This window comes from Ranitomeya imitator, chromosome 7 (genome assembly GCF_032444005.1).
Source record: "Ranitomeya imitator isolate aRanImi1 chromosome 7, aRanImi1.pri, whole genome shotgun sequence".
Lineage (NCBI taxonomy): Eukaryota > Metazoa > Chordata > Amphibia > Anura > Dendrobatidae > Ranitomeya > Ranitomeya imitator.
Window position 1 is genome coordinate 27504218 of NC_091288.1, and position 16891 is coordinate 27521108.

At 45.7% G+C, this 16891-nt stretch overlaps 1 protein-coding gene across 8 annotated transcripts in view; it reads left to right on the top strand.

Annotated features, from left to right (window-relative positions):
* The window catches only part of FMNL2 (formin like 2), a 228497-nt gene that overhangs the window by 105988 nt on the left and 105618 nt on the right, over window positions 1-16891 (top strand). For all 8 annotated transcript variants that reach the window (XM_069732948.1, XM_069732941.1, XM_069732944.1 and 5 more), the window contains exon 2: window positions 7149-7232. In XM_069732948.1, the coding sequence (XP_069589049.1) occupies window positions 7149-7232 (84 nt within the window). The remainder of the gene's footprint in view (window positions 1-7148; window positions 7233-16891) is intronic.

A 16891-nucleotide genomic window follows, 5' to 3' on the forward strand; every position in this document is an offset into this window, starting at 1 on the left:
GTAACATTTTTGACTTTTTATTACGCTTTTGAGGAGAGCAGCATTAACAGAGCATTCTTGCTCTTTTGTTTTAGTGCACTCAGACCCCCATGGATAAAAACTTCTGCCTTGTGGCTTAAGTTTTCACTGTAAATGAAACATTCCGCAGCGCTTTACAGACATCATCATCGCTGTCCCCACTGGAGCTCACAATCTAGATTCCCTATCAGTATGTGTTTGGAGTGTGGGAGGAAACCGGAGAACCCGGAGGAAAACAGCGCAAACACGGGGAGAACATGCAAACTCCTTGCAGATAGTGTCCTATAAAACATAGATTTTGGACCTGAATACAACATGGTGATGAAATCCTGCCATTCATTTCTAAGTATATTTCCTGTGTGAGATTTGACACAGACCCTGATTGGAAGAAGACGCCTTTGGCACCAAACGTCCCTGAAGCCTTGAATGTATTTGTCAGATAATTGCGGTCCAACTGGCCGTCTGGATTGTGCCTTTTGGACAGAACCCTCCGCTGTACCGTGTAACTGCGCCGAGAGCTCGGATCACAAACCCCGAGCCAAAAATACTCGAAAATATGAATATTGTAGCCAGAATTCAATGACAACACCCTGGTTGAATAATCTGTGTGTGGGAAGGAATTAGGAACAAATCAGTTATGTAATTGTGGAAATGGCCACAGAACCGGATCCAAGACAACAGATCAGTAAGTGGGAGCTCTTCATATCCATACGGTTCTCTTATCGGAGGGCGGAGGCGTCAGGGAGCTGGTGAATATGACTGCCGTGATTTATTGATATTATTAGTACTGCTAAGTGCATTCGGCTACAGAACATCTGCAAAATGGGTGTTGGACAAAACAATGTAATGACTTAATAGTCCAGTCCATGACCCTTTAGGGCAGTGGTCTCCAACCCATGGGTCTCCGGCAATGATCAAGCTACAAGTCCCAGCATGCTCCCATGTGAGAAGTGGATACAATCGTATCCAGGCTAAGTAGCCTCTGCACAAATATTGATACAATGTATCAATCTGGAGTCCAAGCATTCTATCTCAGTCACTGGGCATTAAAGGGAACCCCTCACCAATTTTGTCATATATCAACTAAAACTATCACGTTACTCAACGCCGGTGCGGCAGTCCATAAATTGTTATATACCCCCTGAAACCCCCTGTATAACCCCCCAAAACCTTTTGAAGTTCTCCCGCTATGTCTGTTCGTCCTTCCTGTGCTCTCTATCCCTCCTCCCGGCTGCTGATCGTTGTCCTCCTGCATTGATTGACGTGGATGATGCCTCCTGCGTCACCCACATTGCTGGGCGAAGTCTCGCGCCTGCGCACTATGCTTTGCCCTACAGTGAACAGAGACAGAAACATAAGTGCGCATGCGTGCTGTAGGGCAAAGCCTACTGTGCAGGCGCGAGCTGCCACTTACCTCTGCAGGCACGAAATTTCGCTTGGCGATGTGGATGATGCAGGAGGCGTCAATCAAAGCAGGAGGACGGCGAGCAGTAACCGGGGGGAGGTATAGACCCTCCACCAAAGACGCCTATGTGACCGGACTGACAGGATTAACGTACAGCGCAGGACTTCAAAAGGTTTTTGGGGGCTATACGGGGGGAGTCAGGGGGTTATATAAGCATTTATGGACTGCAGCACCGGCGCTCAATAACGTGATAGCTTTAATTGATATATGACAAAACTGGTGACAGGCTCCCTTTAAACTTAATCCTTAGGATTTTGCCCCAAAATTGTTTTTGTGCCCATATAGCTCATCCAATGATAAGTCCAGCAATACCTTTACATGGCCGATCCTCTCCTCAAATCATTGATTGAATTGATATGCAAATAATGCTGAAGCCTCTGTCACTCCAGCTCTGTTCTCCACCTCCTCTTGCTCGTCTGACGGCTCCTTTGCCTCCAGTCACACAGCATAGAGGCTGGCAGTCAAGCCGGAGGTGGTGCTGGGTATGGAATAGAGCTGGAGTGACGGATGCATGAAATCTACCATAGTGTTTTTGTAAATTAGTCTGATGGACTATGGTAGACATCTGAATCCTCTGTCACTCCAACTCGATTCCCCGCCTAGAAAGAAGAAGACTCCTCTATCCATATACCCCATGGATATTTTCTGCATGAATCCATTATAACGAGGACCTGTACTTTGCCATAAATGCATCATTTCTTTTTAACCTGCTTTAAATGCCGCTGTTCTCCAGAATCCGGCACTTTTTTCCTTTTCTTCCTGCGCCGCTCCGTTCCTGAGATATAGCCTCCTCTTTGCCTGTAAATCTAGCCTTGTTAAACAAGTGGGTGTGGTTTTCACACCTTTTCTGTGGGCGTCTTCTTGAAGACCACCCCTACTTGGCTAAGAGGATCCCCAGGATGGAAAGATGGGGCCGTATCTCAGGAACGGAGAGGCGCAGGAAGAAAAGAAAAACAGCGCCGGATTCAGGAGAACAGCGGCATTTATTCCAAATTTTAAAAAATGACATAGTTTTAGGAAGTGGCAGGTCCCCATTAAAGGGATATTCCGGTTTCAGTAAATAAAACGTATTGTTTGTTGGAGTGTGGAACTTTCTGCACAAAAAAAAAAAAAGTCTTTGTGATAATCTCTGCTTGCAAATGGGAAAGGAAAGCTTTATCGCTCGGGTTTGAGAATGGAAATCTGTCTTGGTCAGAGGAAGATGTCACCATCAGTGTGACCCCAGCCGTCCTGGCAGGATATTGAGCGCTATGTAATCTTATGACCTGAGCCATTGTCACCTTGCCGTAGTCACACGTCCAGTCCGATCCTCGCCGGTGATTGGAGCGTCCCTCTTACCGTATTGTGTGCTGCGTGTTTGTAACGTGCCGGGCGGCGATGGCGAGCAGCTTGCTTTTGTAGCCTGATTAGAAGATAGGATTAGTTCCATGAATAGAGCATTAATACCGGTCTGGAACTGACCTTCTTTGTGGCCGATGTAAGCGAGTAAGGAGCATGCTCAGAGTCGGCGTCACGCTGCTCCATCAATTCCAGACTGGAAATCACAGGGGATCAGGTACCGGCAGGGGGGGGGGACGCTGTGACTACAGATTTACCCCATACACCCCCGCTCTATGGCCTGTTCTGTAGAAACTGATCCAAATTTTTCAAAATTATGATAAAATCTGAATGTTCATTTTTTTCCTATTTTTTATTTATATTCCAAGGTGTTTAAGTTTTCTATTCAATGCAAAAAAAAATTATAGGGCCCTATTTATTATTGCATTTGCATTTTTTTTGTCTAATTTTTTTTTTGTGTTTTTCGCCTCTTTTATTTGCTCCTTTTTCTTTTAATTTGCACCTCTTCTGAAGTCTATTTTATATATTTTATGTATCTTCTCCTGTGTTTTTTTTTTCATGTTGGTCATTGATGCCAGGGTTTGGGGGTTTTCCAGATATTTTAAGATATTTTCAGCTGAATCATCAATTGCATTTCTTTTTTGCATATATGTATTCATGTCACCCCCTGCTTCCTCCGAGTAATTATTATGAACTTCTGTTCTTTTTGCACAAGTTTTATAACATTATAATGGAATATGCCACTTTTAAAAGTTGCATATAGAAAAAGTTAAAGACAAAAATACGGAGCTTTTTTTAAATTATTTTGCGCAGAATTCATGAATCGTATGAAGAATGAGCCATTTTGAAGAATTTGGCACAAACAAATATCACAAGAAAAAACGCGGAATTATTGGCGACTAAATTACTTATCAATAGGCACTGAAAAAAAACAAGATCAACCGCACACACAAGAGGAGCGCCAAGTGATGGACCTCACGGGTGTTTGTGCTGTACAGCAGCCTACGTTCCCTTATTTCTCCAAAATCTAGGAAGCCAGGTCCAAGAGTCCATTTTTCTTTACTGCATTCCACTAGTCATCAAAATATCTACCATTTTCCCAAAGCCGAGTTTGTATCTCGGCTTTGAGAAAATGGCCGCCGCGATCTCTTCTGCGCACGCGCGGCATCCCGCGGCCATTTTCCTGAAGCCCCGTGCAGCAGAGCACTCCATCTGCGCACGCGCGGCCCCAGGAAGATGGCCGCCCCCACCGATGCAAGGGATTACAGCGCAGATCGCGCGCTGTTTCTTCAGGTGCGCCCAGGGAATTCGGAAATTGGACATGCGCACACCACTACGCCACCAACGGAAAGCTGGGGAACAAAAGAGCGATGTCACCACGCCCACCTGACCAGACCAGCCTGATTGACAGGCGAAAACGGCGACTTTGGTAATGTATTTCTCAGCATAGGTGGGGAATCAGGGTACACTACATACACTATAGTAACGCACAGCGCAGGCCCTATTTAACAGTATTTATATCTCAATCTCAAAAAACGGGGTGACAGGTTCCCTTTAACTTCCAAACCCTAAAATACCGCTGCACTCTTAATAAGCAGCAGAGCTGAGTTTGCAAGAGGAAGCAGAGCAGAGTTTTTGAGATGAAGCAGAGCTGAGTTTGCGAGATGAAGCAGAGCTGAGTTTGCGAGGGGAAGCAGAGCTGGTTTGCGAGAGGAAGCAGAGCTGAGTTTGGGAGAGGAAGCAGAGCTGATTATGCGAGAGGAAGCAGAGCTGAGTTTGCGAGTGGAAGCAGAGCTGTGTTTGCAAGGGGAAGCAGAGCTGAGTTTGCGAGAGGAAGCAGAGCTGAGTATGCGAGTGGAAGCAGAGCTGAGTATGCGAGTGGAAGCAGAGCTGTGTTTGCGAGGGGAAGCAGAGCTGAGTTTGCGAGAGGAAGCAGAGCTGAGTATGCGAGAGGAAGCAGAGCTGAGTATGCGAGAGGAAGCAGAGCTGAGTATGCGAGAGGAAGAAGAGTTGTGTATGCAAGAGGAAGCAGAGCTGAGTTTGCGAGAGGAAGCAAAGCTGAGTTTGCAAGAGGAAGCAGAGCTGAGTTTGCGAGAGGAAGCAGAGCTGAGTTTGCGAGAGGAAGCAGAGCTGAGTATGCGAGAGGAAGCAGAGCTGAATATGCGAGTGGAAGCAGAGCTGAATATGCGAGTGGAAGCAGAGCTGAATATGCGAGTGGAAGCAGTGCTGAGTTTGCGAGTGGAAGCAGAGCTGTGTTTGGAGGGGAAGCAGAGCTGAGTTTGCGAGAGGAAGCAGAGCTGAGTATGCGAGAGGAAGCAGAGCTGAGTTTCCAAGAGGAAGCAGAGCTGAGTTTCCAAGAGGAAGCAGAGTTGAGTTTGTGACCAGTATTATTTAATATACAGTAGCTATGTGTTTCTTTGTAGCTTTTATTAGTCTCCGTTCACAATTTTTTTTTTTTTTTGCCAAAGTAAATCTGCAATTTTAGAAAATGCAATGAAGCTACAACATGTGTTTTAGGGTTGCCAATTAATTCAGTTGACAAATTGAGCTCTGCTACATGTGAATAATGACCCAAAACTACACGTGGACTTGGTTTAGTGTAAGTGCCGCTGCTCCGTGATTTAATAATTTGGTTCTGGTTTCTGTCCTGGTCTGTACATTAAGATTGAAGCTTCGCATATCGAATTTGAGAGATACTTTACAAAACCTTCTATTTTTTTTTTTTTTTTTAAATCAGTGAACACCAAACTGATGAAATAGTTCTCAGGAACAGATGTAACTTTTATATGGGAGGAAACAACGAGTCTGGGCAGATCTCAGAACACATTAAAAAAACACACTGAAGTGACACACGGCCAAGTTATGTCAGTCCGCTGTAATGGAATTGCTGGGATTTAAAGGGATCTGTAAAGGTATACCATGTAAAAGTATGGCTCCAAACCCCAACTGCCCCTTTAACCCACTTGTCATCTTGTTCGACCTAGTGAATAAAAATTGTTTGCTAAGTATCGGAAAGTTCTGCAACTTTGTAATAAACTTTGTTTATAATTTCCTTTTTTTTAAAGTTATTTCTCTTCTTTTTTTTTTTTTTGTCTTGTGGCATCCATAGACGATTTTTGGGGCAAGTTCATCAAAATGCGGTGAATGATTCTTGCTCAAAATCAACAATGCTTTTTATTTTTGTCTTTTATCTTTTTCGTGATTTTTTTAGTGCAAAAACCCCTTTAAATATGTAATTCCAAATTCTTAATTCTCACTTTTCTGCAAATCCACGCTTCATGGAAAGCGAAATGTATTTAATAACATGAAAAATTGCTTTACGGCAGAGACGCCTAGACTTGTTACTAAAGTTTACAAAGTAGAAAAAAGTATTTGATTCGGTAAGAACATTCTGTAACATAAGATTTCCATAGGGAGTACACATAAAGGAGTGTCATTCTCAGCCAGTAAGGTTACGGCCGTACTGAGATAGTTAAAGGGACTTCTGGCATTTTGCTAAAAAATACCAAATAATCACATAACTTACAAAAAAACATCACATGTGAGCACTGATCGGCCGACTCAGTAATGTGTCTGTAAAGATAATTTTGGGGTAATAAAAAAAACCCAAAGAGATATTATAAACCCTCTTTAAGGAGGATCTAGCGTTTTCCATAAATATGTAATTTTTTAAACTGGTGTAAATGCCGCTGTTTTCCTGAATCCGACATTGCTTTTTCCTTGTTCCTACGCCTCTCCGATCCTGAGATATGGCCTCCTCTTACCTGTATGTAAATGCAGGGTTTTTTTTAGCCAAGTAGGCATGGTCGTTATGAAGACTCTCCCCAGAGGAGCTCAGGACCACACCCACTTGCCTAACTAGATAATACTTACATACAAGATAGATTGGGCCATATCTCAGGAACGGAGAGGGGCAGGAACAAAAGAAAAACATCGCCGGATTCAGGAGAACAGCGGCATTTACAGAAGGTAAAGAAATTACATATTTATTGCAAGTGACACATCCTGTTTAATTGCTCAGAAACAGTAATTACGGTAAGTAACTTGGCGATTGATGGGATTCCTTTTGTTAATATTAGTCGCATATCACTTAAGAAGTCAAAATACAAACAGTTGCATTATGTCCAATCCTGGATCGGGGCTGAGGCTTCTGTAGGAGGTTTTCCTAATAATATGTGAATGTAAATATATATTGTTCCTCTTCCAGATTCTCACTTGTTGATGTGAATTGACCCAGTGAACTTAGTAGTTGATAGCGGCAGACATAACATGGCGACTTCCAAAGTTCAGCTCCGGTCCCTGATGACTTTTGTTTCTTTTCTTACAGAATGCGATGAACCTTCCGCCTGATAAAGCCAGGTTACTACGTCAGTACGATAATGAGAAGAAGTGGGAACTTATCTGCGATCAGGTAAATACTGACGATACAATCTCGGGATCAGAAAATGGTCATATTGTTTTAATCAGGGAATTTTGCGAAAAATTATTTGTTTAACCCATTACTTGCCAAATTAAAATTTTTACAAGTACGGATTTTTCAGGAAAGGGCGTCCCAATATTCAATTAAAAATGACAGTGACATGATTTCCTATTTTGAAAACATTCATTATACAAACACAACACAAAAAATTGGACCTACAGTTAGGGCCAGAAATATTTGGACAGTGACACAATTTTCGCGAGTTGGGCTCTGCATGCCACCACATTGGATTTGAAATGAAACCTCTACAACAGAATTCAAGTGCAGATTGTAACGTTTAATTTGAAGGGTTTAACAAAAATATCTGATAGAAAATGTAGGAATTGTACACATTTCTTTACAAACACTCCACATTTTAGGAGGTCAAAAGTAATTGGACAAATAAACATAACCCAAACAAAATATTTTTATTTTCAATATTTTGTTGCAAATCCTTTGGAGGCAATCACTGCCTTAAGTCTGGAACCCATGGACATCACCAAACGCTGGGTTTCCTCCTTCTTAATGCTTTGCCAGGCCTTTACAGCCGCAGCCTTCAGGTCTTGCTTGTTTGTGGGTCTTTCCGTCTTAAGTCTGGATTTGAGCAAGTGAAATGCATGCTCAATTGGGTTTAGATCTGGAGATTGACTTGGCCATTGCAGAATGTGCCACTTTTTGGCACTCATGAACTCCTGGGTAGCTTTGGCTGTATGCTTGGGGTCATTGTCCATCTGTACTATGAAGCGCCGTCCAATCAACTTTGCAGCATTTGGCTGAATCTGGGCTGAAAGTATATCCCGGTACACTTCAGAATTCATCCGGCTACTCTTGTCTGCTCTTATGTCATCAATAAACACAAGTGACCCAGTGCCATTGAAAGCCATGCATGCCCATGCCTTCACGTTGCCTCCACCATGTTTTACAGAGGATGTGGTGTGCCTTGGATCATGTGCCGTTCCCTTTCTTCTCCAAACTTTTTTCTTCCCATCATTCTGGTACAGGTTGATCTTTGTCTCATCTGTCCATAGAATACTTTTCCAGAACTGAGCTGGCTTCTTGAGGTGTTTTTCTGCAAATTTAACTCTGGCCTGTCTATTTTTGGTATTGATGAATGGTTTGCATCTAGATGTGAACCCTTTGTATTTACTGTCATGGAGTCTTCTCTTTACTGTTGACTTAGAGACAGATACACCTACTTCACTGAGAGTGTTCTGGACTTCAGTTGATGTTGTGAATGGGTTCTTCTTCACCAAATTAAGCATGCGGCGATCATCCACCACTGTTGTCATCCGTGGACGCCCAGGCCTTTTTGAGTTCCCAAGCTCACCAGTCAATTCCTTTTTTCTCAGAATGTACCCAACTGTTGATTTTGCTACTCCAAGCATGTCTGCTATCTCTCTGATGGATTTTTTCTTTTTTTTCAGCCTCAGGATGTTCTGTTTCACCTCAATTGAGAGTTCCTTTGACCGCATGTTGTCTGCTCACAGCAACAGCTTCCAAATGCAAAACCACACACCTGGAATCCACCCCTGACCTTTTAACTACTTCATTGATTACAGGTTAACGAGGGAGACGCCTTCAGAGTTAATTGCAGCCCTTAGAGTCCATTGTCCAATTACTTTTGGTCCCTTGAAAAAGAGGACGCTATGCATTACAGAGCTATGATTCCTAAACCCTTTCTCCGATTTGGATGTGGAAACTATCATATTGCAGCTGGGAGTGTGCACTTTCAGCCCATATTACATATATAATTGTATTTCTGAACATGTTTTTGTAAACAGCTAAAATAACAAAACTTGTGTCACTGTCCAAATATTTCTGGCCCTAACTGTAATTATAAAAATTATAAAATCTTAGTTGCTAGAAGCTACAGATTAGGCGTCCCAAAAAAAGGACATTGGTAGATAATGGGTTAAGAACTCTTCATGATTCTTTTGATACTGCCATTTTCACTTATAGACTTAGAATAGGCTTGTATAGTTGTTCTGTAGAGAACATTTCTGTGTTCACATTATCACAGACAACATTGAAAGAAATCACACACACACACACACACACACACACACACACACACACACACACACACACACACACACACACATATATAACATAGGATTACACCATTGACTATACGGAATGTTGACATTGGCGGCTTACCTTATCCCCTCCCTGCACAGTGACCTCTGCACAGATCACAGAGCATGCTACAACACAATTGTAATGAAGTTAATAGGTCATGACCATCTGGCAATTCTGGCAAATGTTAGAAGGGCCTGTCTGGTCGTGGGTCACCTTGTCTGCTACACTGTTAACAGAATAGGTGTTCTCAAGACTCCCATACTGTTAAGAGTTGTGACGGAGCATACAGTCGCTGACTCCGCCACTTACCCCAGCAGGCCACCGGTATCATTAGAAATACTGGTCTTGTAGTAAATCTTGCTTTCCTCCATCCAGGGTAATATTAGTAATAGATCCCATCTGGTGCTTGGGGATGGGGTCAGCATGCGCCTGTGTGATTTCAAATGCCAGGGCTGAATTTCATCCCCAGTCCGTACCTGGGTGATTGTAACAGCTCACCTCCTCCTCTTCCCTGCACAGTAACCTCTGCACATTTTTCAGAGCATGCCACAACAAAATTGTAATGAAGGTAATAGGTGATGGTAGCAGCTCACCTCCTCCTCTTCCCTGCACAGTAACCTCTGCACATTTTTCAGAGCATGCCACAACACAATTGTAATGAAGTTAATAGATGATCGTAACAGCTTGCCTCCCTCTCTTCCCTGCACAGTAACCTCTGCACAGGTCTCAGAGCATGTCACAACACTCCTCTATAAAAGTCCATATATATTTCCAGACTACAGGTTCCTACAATCCATTTCCCTTTTGAAATGCAGCTCAGGCAACATGGCTGCCTCATACTCATGTGCAATGGGCCATCCATGTATTTTGGAGATGGTACGCAGCGTCTAATGAGGGGCTCACATGGAGGGCATCTTTACACCCACTGAATGGCCACATAATTTGGGGACCTTTAGAGAGTATGTTTTACAAGAGACTCCCTGCCAAACTCATTCTGCCTCAGGAGGATACACATTTAGAGGGATTTTCTGGGCTTGATGTAAATTTCTGAAGTCATATACAGTGCGGATTGGAAAATTCTGAAAGTGTGTATTATGCACACTGTCAGGAGTCCCCTCAACTGGAAGACCGAGTGGGCGGTCACGTGACAGTTTTCATGCGATATGTATACTGGCGGTCACAGGCCTACTAGACTTTCATTGCTTCTTTCATGACCGCCTGCTCGATTTGGCAAATGAAAGGAATCCTGACCAAGGTTGTTAAAGGGACTCTGTCACCTGAATTTGGAGGGAACAATTTTCAGCCATAGGGGCGGGGTTTTCGGGTGTTTGATTCACCCTTTCCTTACCCGCTGGCTGCATGCTGGCTGCAATATTGGATTGAAGTTCATTCTCTGTCCTCCGTAGTACATGCCTGCACAAGGCAAGATTCTATGTCCTCCGTAGTACACGCCTGCGCAAGGCAATCTTGCCTTGTGCAGGCATGTACTACGGAGGACAGAGAATGAACTTCAATCCAATATTGCAGCCAGCGGGTAAGGAAAGGGTGAATCAAACACCCGAAAACCCCGCCTCTATGGCTGAAAATTGTTCCCTCCAAATTCAGGTGACAGTGTCCCTTTAAGCACATTTAAAGGATACTCCGATCTGCAGTCCGAGTGACTGCAAAAATTTAGCTCCAGACAAAAAAAAAACTTTAAAATTAATTTTTCAAACACCTACGGGGTTAGTAAGCCCCATGAAACACTCTATCAAAGAAATCACCTTGCAAACCGCCATATAGAAATTGAGGACAGAAAGGGGACATCATAAAACCCCTGTCTCTAGATGTAGTATGTCATAAAAAATCCTTCATGAGCCTTACTCCTCCTCCCCAGGTCCAGTGCTGAGTTTCCACCAGCCACTTATTATTTTGTTTTTATGTGTTTTTTAAATATACTGAAAACGCCATTAAAGGAGTTTTCTGGTTTCGGAAAACCACTTTCCACTAACTGTAGTTTGTTAAAGAAAAAAAGTCCTTTATTCCCCCTCTCCAGGTCCAGTTCTGAGTTTCCACTGATTCTCCCAGTGTCTATTATTGTTTGCAGCGCGGATATCATGTCGAAAGTGCTGCGGCTAATAACTGAGCTTAACGGCTCTGGCCGAGGTGAGCTGCTGAACTCAGTGATTGGCCGACATCAGCGCTGCAGACAATATCAGACACTGGGACCAGCGGTGGTAACTCAGCACTGGACCGGGAGAGGGGGAATAAAGGACTTAAAAAAAAAATTACAGTTAGGGGAAAGTGGTTTTCCAAAACCATAAGATTTCCAGAAGATTTAAAAAATACATAAAAATGAAATAATAAGTAACATTTTTTATAGAAAATAAGTTTGTCATCTGTCAAAAAGGTCAAAATAATTAACTTTAGTCATCTATGAGGTCAATCTTTTTTAGGATATTGGAGCACCAACAATATGGCTGCTATTGCATCACTCCTTAGAGTTGCCACTCAGCTTTCTTAGGAGTCTGCATGGCAAAACTTTCTGTGTCTCCTGTAACACTGGTGGGGGTATATATCAGTATATAAGTAGTGATATACCTGATATTATTACAAGAGCAATATACGAGATCTTGGAAACTGTCAGGGACGCAGCCTCTTTGTGTAGATATGTAAATCCAGGGGCTGCATACTCCAGAGTTTCTGCCAGAAATGTGCTGGATTTGTACCGTATTCATTTCGACATTTCTTTATGTCTGATTGAGAAATACTTCAAAATTACTGATCCAAACCCATCGATGCCCCCTTATTGACAGGAACACCATTTTTTCTCTAGATCTGAATGTTCTGTGTCATAAGAGTAATGCATTATTGCCCAATAAGTTTTCTTGCAAGAGATATTATCCGAGGCATAAATTATAGAGGTTGTCCGGGCTTCCAATATTAGAATAGGCCGTCAATATCAGATCGGTGGGGATCCAACACTCGGCATTTCCACCAATCAGCTCCTGTTGAGGAAAAAGAGCTGTGCTGCAGTACCTAAGAACGGCCACTACACAGTGTATGGAGCTGTGCTGTTCTGGCTCTGTGCACCTTGTATATCCGGCCCCCGAGGGAGCTGATAACAGCTGATTGGTGGAGGTGCTGGGTGTCATACCCCTGCGGATCCGATATCGATGAACTATCTCTATGTAACCGTGGAAAACCCCTTTAAGGGGGGACTTGAGTAAAATGTAAGGTGCCTTCTAATTAATTAAGGAGTTGGTCACTTATATTGAATGAATATGAACATTTTCTGCAATGTTCACACTTCATTGCTCCCTTCAGACCTGTGAGTTGTAAGTTGTGTCGAACAGTGATCCTACACAAATGTGTGATAGACGGGGGTGTCATATTTGGGACCCGCACCTATTTTGAGATCGGGACCCCATCTCTCACCACTGTGAATCCTTTGCTGATTTGCTGCCTCCATGGACTTCTATGGAAGTTTCCAAATGGTGATGATGAGCTTATGCAGGATCCAATGATGCAAGGCAGCAAAGCATTACAGAAACCGTCAAACATGTTCTGACCCCACTTCTCTGCAGGTTGAGTTTTTGGGCACAGAGGTCACAGAACGGCTGCACGGATCAATGGTGTAGCGCTGGTGCAGTGCTCCTGTGCAGCCGTTCTGCAACATCCATGCCCAAAACCTCAACCTGAGTTCAGAGTTGGAGAAGAGCGGCTGCACAGGAGCACTGCACCAGTGCTACACCATTGGTCCGTGCAGCCGGTTCCTTCTTCTACAAACCCATATAAAAGTTTAATGTCCACTCTCTTCACCTGTATCCACCACATTCCCCGGAATATGCGCCTTCCGTCTCAGGTGACAGACAAAGCTGATCTGCAATTACGTAAGTCCAATTACAGCTCCGATATATTGCGCCTTACTTATCGGATTATGTAACGTACCACTGTCTAGAGCCATGGAATGACGCCCACCTCCCCAACACCCCTGGCCCTCCAGAGCCCATAAGTAGCGGAATATCTGTGGAATGGCAGCGGTTGCCGTAATCATCATCCTGCCACTTCCAAGGCTGGGGAATTGTAAGTCACCACTTCAAAGGATTTGGATAACACCGATTGCGTCATGAGATATTTCAATCCGAGGCCGGAGGGAGCCCGAGGAGCCTTTCTTCTCTTCCTTGGTTTTCCTTTGTACTCATTTCTACACTCTCACGGAATAAAAATCCATATTTTATGTTGCCATAAATTAGACAATTAATGCAGCAAGCGGTTTACAAATACTAAATTGCAAAGTCATCACTTGCTGCTCGTTGACATTTCTGGAGCAGATCAGCTTGCTGGAGTCTTTTTTCCCACAGAGACTTGAAGCTCAGCGCAGAATGCAAATGACTTGTGGATTATCAGAAGCACCAGGGTTTCACGCCACTTTTATAGACCAGTAGTGATTGCTGAGAGATGGATGGGTAGGCATGTCCCTAAAGCTGGCCAGTTTGCTGGAGGTCTAACCCCAGGGATCTCCAAGAGTGGCCTCTGTGCAGCACGAAGAGCATCGGAAACAGCTTAGTCTAGTCTAGATCCAATGGCCAGACCTTACTTGTCAACCACTAAGGAAATACGCTTCTGAAAATGTTCCCCCCATTCCACGCCATCCCCCATCCAAGCTTCTTCTGTGCCCACTGACAGCACAGAAAAAGTACAGATATGCCGCTTTTTTGGGAGGTTTTTGGTGGTGTCAATATACTTCCCAATCAGGGCTGTGGAGTCGGAGTCGAAGCTCATTTTGGTAGAGTCGGAGTCAGAGTCGGTGTCATAGAAATTGAGGAGTCGGAGTTAGAGGTTTGGCTTACTGACTCCACAGCCCTGTTCCCAGCGCTTCCAATGTCCATAAGGTCTCCACTTCTTAGAGGAGCCACCCTGACATTTCCAAGCATAGTTGCATAAAGACGTCTAAGCTCTGCCACCATTATCGCCCACCTTTTACCTGGGATTACTATACCCCACTCTTTTTGCAAACCCTACTCTTTTTGAGTCCCCACTCATCTCCAAATTTACTAAAATTGTTACCAGATGTTATCTACTGGGGAACGAGGGACTAGATATTATATTCTGGGGAGCGAGGAGCTGGATGTTATACACTGGGGAGTGAGGGGCCAGATGTTATACACTAGGGAGCGAGGGACCGGATGTTATACACTAGGGAGCGAGGGACCGGATGTTATACACTAGGGAGCGAGGGACCGGATGTTATACACTGGGGAGCGAGGGGCCAGATGTTATACACTGGGGAGCGAGGGACCGGATGTTATACACTGGGGAGTGAGGGGCCAGATGTTATACACTAGGGAGTGAGGGGCCGGATGTTATACACTAGGGGCGAGGGGCCAGATGTTATACACTGGGGAGCGAGGGGCCAGATGTTATACACTTGGGAGCGAGGGTCCGGATGTAATACACTAGGGGCGAGGGGCCGGATGTTATATATTGGGGAGTGAGGGGCCGGGTGTTATACACTGGGGAGTGAGTGGCCAGATGTTATACACTAGGGAGTGAGGGGCCGGATGTTATACACTAGGGGCGAGGGGCCAGATGTTATACACTGGGGAGCGAGGGGCCAGATGTTATACACTGGGGAGTGAGGGGCCGGATGTTATACACTGGGGAGTGAGGGGCCAGATGTTATACACTGGGGAGTGAGGGGCCGGATGTTATACACTGGGGAGTGAGGGGCCGGATGTTATACACTGGGGAGTGAGGGGCCGGATGTTATACACTGGGGAGCGAGGGGCCGGGTGTTATACACTGGGGAGCGAGGGGCTGGATGTTATACACTGGGGAGTGAGTGGCCAGATGTTATACACTGGGGAGCGAGGGGCCGGATGTTATGCACTGGGGAGCGAGGGGCCGGATGTTATACACTGGGGAGCGAGGGTCTGGATGTTATACACTGGGGAGCGAGGGGCCGGGTGTTATACACTAGGAGCGAGGGGCCAGATGTTATACACTGGGTGCGAGGGGCCGGATGTTATACACTAGGGAGCGAGGGGCCGGATGTTATACACTGGGGAGCGAGGGGCCGGATGTTATACACTGGGGAGCGAGGGGCTGGATGTTATACACTAGGGAATGAGGGGCCGGATGTTATACACTGGGGAGCGAGGGGCCGGGTGTTATACACTGGGGACCGAGGGGCTGGATGTTATACACTTGGGAGCGAGGGTCCGGATGTAATACACTAGGGGCGAGGGGCCGGATGTTATACACTGGGGAGCGAGGGGCCGGGTGTTATACACTGGGGACCGAGGGGCTGGGTGTTATACACTTGGGAGCGAGGGTCCGGATATAATACACTAGGGGCGAGGGGCCAGATGTTATACACTGGGGAGCGAGGGGCCAGATGTAATACACTAGGGGCGAGGGGCCGGATGTTATATATTGGGGAGCGAGGGGCCGGATGTTATACACTAGGGGCGAGGGGCCGGATGTTATACACTAGGAGCGAGGGTCCGGATGTTATACACTAGGGCGAGGGGCCAGATGTTATATACTGGGGAGCGAGGGGCCGGATGTTATACACTGGGGAGCGAGGGTCCGGATGTTATACACTAGGGGCGAGGGGCCAGATGTTATACACTAGGGAGTGAGGGGCCGGATGTTATACACTGGGGAGCGAGGGGCCGGATGTTATACACTGGGGAGCGAGGGTCCGGATGTTATACACTGGGGAGCGAGGGTCCGGATGTTATACACTAGGGGCGAGGGGCCAGATGTTATACACTGGGGAGCGAGGGTCCGGATGTTATACACTGGGGAGCGAGGGTCCGGATGTTATACACTAGGGGCGAGGGGCCAGATGTTATACACTAGGGAGTGAGGGGCCAGATGTTATACACTGGGGAGCGAGGGTCCGGATGTTATACACTAGGGGCGAGGGGCCAGATGTTATACACTAGGGAGTGAGGGGCCGGATGTTATACACTAGGGGCGAGGGGCCAGATGTTATACACTAGGGAGTGAGGGGCCGGATGTTATACACTGGGGAGCGAGGGGCCGGATGTTATACACTTGGGAGCGAGGGGCCAGATGTTATACACTGGGGAGCGAGGGGCCGGATGTTATACACTGGGGAGCGAGGGTCCGGATGTTATACACTGGGGAGCGAGGGTCCGGATGTTATACACTGGGGAGCGAGGGTCCGGATGTTATACACTGGGCAGCGAGGGTCCGGATGTTATACACTGGGGAGCGAGGGTCCGGATGTTATACACTGGGGAGCGAGGGTCCGGATGTTATACACTGGGCAGCGAGGGTCCGGATGTTATACACTGGGGAGCGAGGGGCCGGATGTTATACACTGGGGAGCGAGGGTCCGGATGTTATACACTGGGGAGCGAGGGTCCGGATGTTATACACTGGGGAGCGAGGGGCCGGATGTTATACACTGGGGAGCGAGGGTCCGGATGTTATACACTGGGGAGCGAGGGTCCGGATGTTATACACTGGGGAGCGAGGGTCCGGATGTTATACACTGGGGAGCGAGGGGCCGGATG